This window comes from Arvicola amphibius, chromosome 1 (assembly GCF_903992535.2).
Source record: "Arvicola amphibius chromosome 1, mArvAmp1.2, whole genome shotgun sequence".
In the NCBI taxonomy this organism is placed as follows: domain Eukaryota; kingdom Metazoa; phylum Chordata; class Mammalia; order Rodentia; family Cricetidae; genus Arvicola; species Arvicola amphibius.
The window spans coordinates 173,828,971-173,838,438 of NC_052047.1; the positions used below are offsets into that span (position 1 = coordinate 173,828,971).

Sequence of the window (9,468 nt, forward strand, 5' to 3'; positions counted from 1 at the left end):
CCTGGTCTCCTGGGTCTTTGTTTCTTTTCCTTTAAAATGGAAATACTTAATAAGTTTACTGCAACCATTTGTGTAAAGACTACTGGTTCACTCTTTGGACCACTGTGTGGTCTCTGTTAGCTTCGTCCATTCTCTATTTAGGTGCAGATTTTAGGGCTAATAGATCTTGAACATATTATTATCAACCCATGTTTGTGCAGTGTTACTAATATAGAGTTGTCTCAGGCAGAGATAGAAAGAGAAACATGTTCGAAACTTAAGCATTTGTAAGTTGAATTTTGGACTGAAAATATACTTGGTAAGTTCCTGAGGTTTTATTTTGCATTTCTTTTCTAGAATTATATAGCTTGTGTTTCTTTAGGCATTAAGGTCTTTGAAAAGCATGTTTGTTACTGTCCTCTCAAGTGAATTTGTAAAAAAAAATGCCTTTGCTAATATAAAACTCATCTTAATTGTTCATTTTCATCTTACACTTTCTTTTTCTAGGTGAAATTATACTTTACAAAAACAGTAGAGGAGCCATCAAATCCAGAGGCTAGCAGTTCAACTTCTGTGACACCAGATGTTAGTGACAATGAGCCTGATCATTATAGATATTCCGACACCACTGACTCTGATCCAGAGAATGAACCTTTTGATGAAGATCAGCATTCACAAATTACAAAAGTCTGATTTTTTTTTATCAAGAGGGATAAATACCATGAAAAAAAAAACTTGAATAAACTGAAATGGACCTTTTTTTTTTTTAAATGGCAATAGGACATTGTGTCAGATTGCAGTTATAGGAACAATTCTCTCTTCCTGACCAATCTTGTTTTACCCTATACATCCACAGGGTTTGACACTTGTTGTCCAGTTGAAAAAGCTTGTGTAGCTGTGTCATGTATATACCTTTTTGTGTCAAAAGGACATTTAAAATTCAATTAGGATAAATAAAAATGGCACTTTCCCATTTTATTCCAGTTTTATAAAAAGTGGAGACAGACTGATGTGTATACGTAGGAGTTTTTCCTTTTATTTTCTGTCACCAGCTGAAGTGGCTGAAGAGCTCTGATCCCCAGGTTCACGTCCTACCCCCTTGCACTTGTGGCAACAGATAAGTCTGCAGTTGGCTAGGAGAAGTTTCTACAGGGTTTTGCTACATTCTAATGCATGTTCTTGGGTTGAGGGAATGGAGGAAATGCTCAGAAAGGCATATTTTTAGCTGGGTTCTGGACCATATACCATCTCCAGCTACGTACAAGCACCTTTCTTTAGCATGCTGCAGTTACCAATCTGGACATCCAAGAAATTGGCCGCTGTCACTGCTTGTTGATTGTGCATTTTTAAGAGCATTATTGGTGCTAGAAAAGGCAGCTAGAGCGATTAAATTTGTATTGGGGTACAGGAATGAACCTTCTACAGCATCTTAAGAATCTACAAATGAAGGGATATGAAAATAACGTGGTCATAGATAAGAGACACAGCAACAATGACTTAACCATACAAATGTGGAGGCTATCAACAAAGAATGGGCTGGAAACAGAAAAATTGACAATGATTTATTCAGTATGCTTTCTCAGTTGTAATGACTGCTCCATCTCCTCTGTAATCAAGGCCAATGCTAAAAGTCAGATGCTGTTAGTACCTACATCAGTCAACAACTCATATCTTTTTATTAGTTTTCAATCATACACCTACTGTGGATGCTTCATGTGCTGGCTACCAGTCTCTTTTTCTCATTCAATATAAAATATTTTGTAATTCTTCACAGGAAATTTCAACTTGAGATTGAACAGTAAGCAGTTTTTTTTCTATAAAGAGGATGATGCACTTACTCAGTCCAGTAGCCGTCAGATGCCCCACCCTTTTGACCTTACACATTCTATTACAATGAGTTTTGCAGTTTTGCACATTTTTTAAATGTCATTAACTGTTAGGGAATTTTACTTGAATACTGAATACATATAATGTGTATATTAAAAAGTCATTGTTTGTGTTAAAAAGGAATTAGAGTTGCAGTAAATTTTCAGCACTGCACGAATAATAAGGCATTTAAGTTTTCAGTAGAATTGTCCTCGCAGATGCTTTATTGACTTGCTATTGAAGAGTAGATCTTTTTTTAATGTGCAGTGTTGAGTCACTTCTTTATAGTGTAGAGTTGGGATTAGGGCTTCAATTTTACTTCTTAAATATCATTATATGTTGGATATGCCCAGACTGCATACAATTTAAAGCAAGAGTACAACTACTATTGTAATGGTAATGTGAAGATACTATTAAAAAGGATTTTTTTTCCCCTGGGAATTTGGTGTCTTTCAAATTAGACCTTGACCTTGACATTTGAATATCCAACCATTATATTTCTTAATGGTGTGAAGTCCCATTTTCAATAACTTATTGGTGCTGAAATTGTTCACTAGCTGTGGTCTGACCTAGTTAATTTACAAGTACAGATTGCGTAGGACCCCACCAGAGAAGGCATTATAGTTTGATGGTAAGTAGATTAGGCAGAACGTCATCTAAAATATTCTTAGAAATAATGTCTTTTCCATACCTCATCAGTTTCATTCAACCAATAAAATTTTTAAAATTGTAACAAAGCTCTTAGGATTTACACATTTATATTTAAACATTGATACGTGAATATTGATTGACTGTTGATAAAGTGATAAAGTCAGAGACAACTTTTCCTAACCTCTCACCATTGAAATTTGTATGCCACCTTGTGTTTCCTAAAAGCTGAAGTGGTGATAAAATGAAAAGCAGCTATTCGTGTTTTGGAGATAGTGATAAACACTGTTCTTTGTTAGTTTTGGGCACAGCATGCTAAACTATAACTTGTATTGTTCCAATATGTAACACAGAGGGCCAGGTCATGAATAATGACATTACAATGGGCTGTTGCACTGTTAATATTTTTCCTTTGGAATGTGAAGGTCTGAATGAGGGTTTTGATTTTGAATGTTTCAGTGTTTTTGAGAAGCCTTGCTTACATTTTATGGTGTAGTCATTGGAAATGGAAAAATGGCATTATATATATATATTATATATATAAATATATATTATACATACTCTCCTTACTTTATTTCAGTTACCATCCCCATAGAATTTGACAAGAATTGCTATGACTGAAAGGTTTTGAGTCCTAATTAAAACTTTATTTATGACAGTATTCACGATTAGCCTGAAATGCATTCTGTAGGTAATCTCTCCCGTGTTTCTGGAATGCTCTCTTAGACTTGTTGGGTGTGCAGCAGCTTACGTGTATGAAATGACTTGAAGGCACCATCTTTTAAGAAGGCTTACAGTTGGGCCCTGTGCCATCCCAAGTCCTCTGTAATTCCTCGTGGACATTTTTGCCATAATTGTAAAAGGGTAGTTGAATTCAGTAACATCACCATTCTTTGCTGTGGCACAGGTTATAAACGTAAGTGGAGTTTACCGGCAGCATCAAATGTTTCAGCTTTAAAAATAAAAGTAGGTTACAAGTTACATGTTTAGTTCTAGAATATTTGTGCAATATGTTCATAACGATGGCTGTGGTTGCCACAAAGTGCCTCGTTTACCTTTAAATACTGTTAATGTGTCATGCATGCAGATGGAAGGGGTGGAACTGTGCACTAAACTGGGGGCTTTTACTGTAGTATTTGGCAGAGTTGCCTTCTACCTGCCAGTTCAAAAGTTCAATCTGTTTTCATATAGAATATATATATACTAAAAAACTGAGTCTGTAAAACAGCCTTACTCCGATCAGCCTCTTCAGATACTCTTGTGCTGTGCAGCAGTGGCTCTGTGTGTAAATGCTATGCACTGAGGATACACAAGTATGACGTGTACAGGATAATGCCTCATGCCAATCAGATGTCCATTTGTTACTGTGTTTGTAACAACCCTTTATCTTAGTGTTATAAACTCCATGAAAGCTGATTAAAGTCTCATTCTTGTCATTGTGTGGCTGTTTTATTAAATGAGAGTATTTATAATTCAATTACTAAACCCATTGAAATGATCAGTGATGGGCAGCCAAATACGATTCGCAAGTTCCTGTAGGTTTTTCAATTTTTTCCCCTCCTCAGTGTTATTCATAGCCAACTAGTAGAAAAGCATGCCTTTTGTCTGCTCGGGAGTAGACTCCTATCTGTCTACTCATGGCTAAGAGAAGCACTTAGAGCTTGAGTTAGTCACCCATGTCATAAATTATTCCAGGCACAGTAAGGAATATATTAATCTTGAAAAAGTTAAAGGTTTTTGAAAAAAAACAGTGCTTTATTTCTGTTTTATAAAACCAGATGTCCTGAAGATAGGTGTTTCCCCTCCTCCCCCCATGGGGCTTACTGTCCAGGTCTGTTCTGTGGCTTTCTGTTGTCTAACTCAGCAGTTGGCCATCAGCACAATGGGAGGCTTCATCAGGACTTGCCCCATAGGAAGATGGATGTTCAGAATAGTGGGCTCAAATATAATCTCGTTTCTAATATTCTTAAAGTTAAAGAGTGAGGCAGAGCCTTTCAGCGGACAGTAAGATCATTTGTGACAGTGTAGTTTGTACAGATGTTTTCAAGGAAGCAGACCATTCATTCCACTGTGGAATTTTAATGTTACATAAAGTTTATAGTTTCTCTGTGACCTTTTTAAAAAGTAAGTTGAGTAACATGTAATTATGTAAAGAGATTTGAAGATTGAATGAATTCACACATTTAGATTTCTTAGGTAGTGCATATGGGTTAAAACTTAATATAAAGGTATTTTGATTTATAAGGTGTTTGATGTTTGAATACCAGTTTTCCTGGTGTTTTGCTTTTAGATCATATCCACATTCTACTGTAATTTGAGCTAACTTGGTTCAGTGAATGCCATCACCATTTCCATTGAGAATTTAAAAATCACCAGTGTTTAATATGCAGGCTTCTGAAAGGCTCCCCCAAAAAAATCAAGACCCATAATTCCAGTTAATTAACTGCTAACATGAAACTTTTAGTTATTTCATATTTTGTTAGATAATTTGTTATACATCTAAAGCATCGTCTTAAATGACTTGCACGTGGCGTTTACTTAACAGTGCTATGCTAGGGTAGAGAGAAATGTTGCTGAATGGAAACAGCAGTACCCCAGTCTGATCTGGTGCAGAGAGCAGTACCTAAAGTCCCACCCCATAGGGTAATGGAATCAGCCCACAGAGGCTGATTTTCCTATGGAATTACATTGCCAACAGGAAGTCTACTGGTATAATTCCTTTTAATGTTAGAACACATTTTTATGGTTATTACTATTTCTGTTTTTCCATCTTTGAAACAGGTATCAGGATGTGGGTGGGTAACTTTAAACACAATGTAAAGACAGCAGGACGTTGTCTTTAAGAACAGGCCTCTGGCTCTTAATTTAGCTATTCTGAGAACTCTTTCTGACATAACATCATCACAATTACCTTGCCCTTGGAGACACACCCTATATTAAAATATATTTTAGTGACTAGACAGTCATTTTTTTGTTTATTCATGTACATTTTCTGTTTAAAAACTTAATTCTGTACTGTGTATGTCTCCAAAGCCTTTAGTTTAGTTTTAGGAAATGGACACCGATTGGGTCACTTTTTAATGCAGCGGGTATGGAATATGTGCATTAGAGACTGTTCCACTTCTGTGGGTCTACCTGAACGTTTATCGTTGGCGTGAGGATGGTTGAATAAGAAGCACAACTGTTATATTGGTTTAGCCTAGCAACCTTAATGTGGATATTTCTCTTTGAGAACCATCTTAAAGCAGGGTGTGTGAAGCACTGATGAACAGCGACCTTTATCACTCTCTTCCTCTTGTAGTTTGCAAACGGTTTTGTTTGTTTAGAGCAACTCGTGTCTAATTTGTCCCCTAAATAAAAAGCAAGAACTACTACTGATTTACCACTCCAGCTGTCTTTATATGTGTGCTCCTGTGACTTACATCACATGAGAATCTTAATAGTTCACAAATTGTTACCTTTTAGCTCTGAATATTTAGGGTTTGTGATGGGCTTATAACAAACTCCTGACAGTCATTTGAGAATTTTCATGAAACATTTGCTGAAAGCATTTTATAATTATAAGAAAATGTGTATCTCAAGAAACTTAACGTATACGGGAGACATTAACTGCCATTTTTGAGCATACTGCATTTTAAAATAAAGCTGCATATTTTAAATGAAGTGTTTAACAAGGATTTATATTTTTTGTTTTTTAAGATTATAATAATTTATGTCTTCTCATATGTGGGATCTCTGTCACAATGGTTTAGATTTATGTAGAATAGAGCAAGGCGTGTATTGAGCTTACAGTAAAACTCTTAATGTTTAAATGTGTTCACTTATTGGCTGTCATGTATGCCTTGAGATTTTCTGCCTGTTTTGTGCGTTGTCTAAATGATACTCCTACATTTACAAATACCATCTTAGTATCTATTTTCTGTCTCCATTAATTACCCCCATTCTCTACTGAGTTTGCAGGTGTGCACAGTTGTGTGTGTGTGTGTGTGTGTGTGGTGGTGTTTGTAAGGGTGGTGTATGGGAGCACTAGTTTTGGAAGTGCCTAGAATAGAGAATGAAATTTGGTTCAAGCAGAAATTTTTCCAACTGAGATTTGGCAGTTCATTGTAATAAAATGTGTAATCTTGGATGATATTGAATATTAATGAATTTGTTAGATCCGCTTGATGTGGGTGCCATTAATAAGATAGATCAAAGTTGTACATTAAACCAAAGTTGGAGTTGTGGGAAGTGTTTTTTTATGAAGTTCCGTTTGGCTACCAATGGACATAAGACTAGAAAGACCTTCCTGTGGAGAATATTTTCCTTAAAACAATTAAAGGTTCATTAGTTTTGATGAGTTGTTTCTTCGTAGCTTTTGTATTTCATCCAACGAATTTTAACACCCTGCTGTGAATAACAGATATTTGGAATGTTATCGAGAGAAAGAGGCACATCCTGTCCTTCTGGTGAAGAGTTTAGACTCGTAAACTACCTAAAGGCAGTGAGGTGTGCTGGGAAGCTCAAGATGCATGCATATGCTCCACTGTGTGGATCTCTGAACATTCTATGGGCACCCCTGCATTTCCATCCCCTCAGTCATGCCTGAGATCCATATACTTCTTAAGAATACTATCCCCTCCACCCCTTCAAACTCTTAGCCCACTGAGAAACAATCATGTTACTATTTTAGGATAGTACACCACTAAAGTGTAGTTTATACTGATGTGCTTCAAAAACCTTAGGTTTCTTGAGCAACAAAGGGATTTAATAATAAAACCCAACATATTTAGGTTACTTGGTTCAATTAACAAAATGCAAGACATCCAAACATTTTTGAGAAATAGCTACTGAGGTATGTCAGGCGGCATTATTCTGGGTGCTCAGTGAGCACCTGGGTGAAGAGCAATTTCCTGTCTGTGAGCTTTGCATTCTAGCCAGAGAAGCAGAATGAAGAGCCCATACAGAGGCTAATAGGTACATTTGGGGAAATGTGTCAGCTAAAGGTGGGGTGATTGCAGGGTTGGATGGGTTTAGTAGGAGATGGATTCAGTACAGGAATGTACAATTTCAGTAGACTGAGGCAATTTGCACTCAGAAGCCTCCACAAAACGTTATTCAGACTAATGACATTTTGAGTTTCAAAATTTTAGTATAGGCTAAGGAGAATTTTATAATCTTACCCTAAGTAGCCATGACCATTACTGTTGTCTAAATTGATTTGGTAGAACTTACTTAAACAATTGGTTCCTCTTCTCAGAGTTAACTTTTCGTTAGTATTTTTCTTTGTGTTTTGAAAAGTTCATTATGACCTTAACAGTGTAATGCTATAGGGTCATGTCATTTGTGATTTGCTGATGGAAAATTGATGTAAATTTTGAGCTATTCAGGAAATGGGGTCAGATTTATGGCCTGGTATATATATATAATATATATATATATATATATATATATATAGCTTTAAAAACCAAACATCTGGAAAAATGTTAATATCAGACAGCAATATTTTCACATGAATATGAAATTCCCCCACAGTCATCTCAAGGTTTGGATTCAAATAGTTTAATAACCCAATACACTGGACATCTGAAGCTTGTATATTCATTATGTCATCATAGTTTGTGCTGGTGGCTGGGTCCTGCCCCTCAAATCAGGGCCATAGACTTGGGTACGAAATCTTGTATATTTATTTTGTGTATACACGTTCACATGTGTAACGTGTATGTATGTGCATGTGTTGGAGGACAGGCAGGTTCTTTCCCTAAACCTGGAGCTTTTTGGTTCTTGTATGATTACAGGTGGGTGTACTGCTGACCATGGAGGTGGCTGGGGGTCCTAACTCCAGTCCTCACCCTTGCACAGCAAGCACATTACTCCGTGAGCCATTTCCTTCCCTCGGCCCTCCCCCTCCCAGGCATGAAATTCTGAAAGGAAATACTGGCTATTCGGTTTTTTTTCGCTCAATACTTAATTTTAAAATAAATTAGTTGTTGAAAAGATGTCCTTGGTTCAGAAAAACTATAAAACCACAGAGTGGGAGAAAATTTATGTAAATTTAGAAAAATTATCAACAGTTTCTGTTGGTCCTCCTTTAAAACTGTTCAACTTTACATAGATCGTGTCCATGAGCTGGTCTGTTGGATTTTGTAGAGTAATGCATCTACATTTCAAGAATGTGTATGTTCAAGAACGACAGGCAACTAGGGAATGCTGAGTGAGAGTCCTTCCCTGGGAAGAACTACACTAAGTAGGAACCCACTACCAAATGGTCTGGCCCTGAAAAATACAAGTAACTTTATACAGACCGAGCATGTTATATTTGGGAATATGTGTTTATGTATTGTGCATGTGGCAGTAATTAATGAAAAACATGACTGAATCTGAAAGAGCGAGGGTATATGGAAGGATTAGGAGGGAGGAGAAGTGGAGGGAAAAAAAGGCATAAGTAATTACATTATAATCTCAAAAAGATGTTTGAAAACTAAAAGTTTTAACATGTTTTCATGAGATATTTATGGTAGAGAAACCAACATTTGTGATTACCTTTAACAGTGGAGCACAACTGTTTTGTTGTTTATTACATTTGTGTGTGTATTTATGCATGTGCAAATGTTTGCAGTGGCATCTGTGGAGGTCAGAGGGCATGCTGTGGGCAGTCTATTCTCTCGTCCCACTCACTGTGTGGGGTCCCAGGACTCAAACTTAGACTGTCAGACTTGGCAAGTGCTTCAACCTGCTAAGCATCTCACTTGCCCACACAAGCCATTCTTTAGGCAGCATATCAGAAAGTACAGCTACCGTAGTCCATGAACAACAGGGCTTTTTTTGTGGTGGAAAGGACTGATTGATGGAGAGATTGTATTTAGCATTACAGTATTCTTCTTTTTTGTTTGTTTGAGACAGGTCTCACCAGTGTAGTTAGGCTGGCCTCACTATTTAGTCCAGGTTGGCCTACTTCCAGATGCTAATGCTGAAATTACAGATGTTTTGCAGGCA

General features: G+C 36.8%; 1 protein-coding gene across 1 annotated transcript in view; it reads left to right on the forward strand.

Moving 5' to 3' along the window:
• Pten (phosphatase and tensin homolog) overlaps positions 1-4,900 on the forward strand; it is a 73,259-nt gene extending 68,359 nt beyond the window's left edge. The window contains 1 exon segment of the mRNA XM_042054466.1: positions 487-4,900. Within this exon segment, the coding sequence (XP_041910400.1) occupies positions 487-672 (186 nt within the window). The 3' untranslated portion in view covers positions 673-4,900.
• The last annotated feature ends 4,568 nt before the right edge of the window (positions 4,901-9,468 follow it).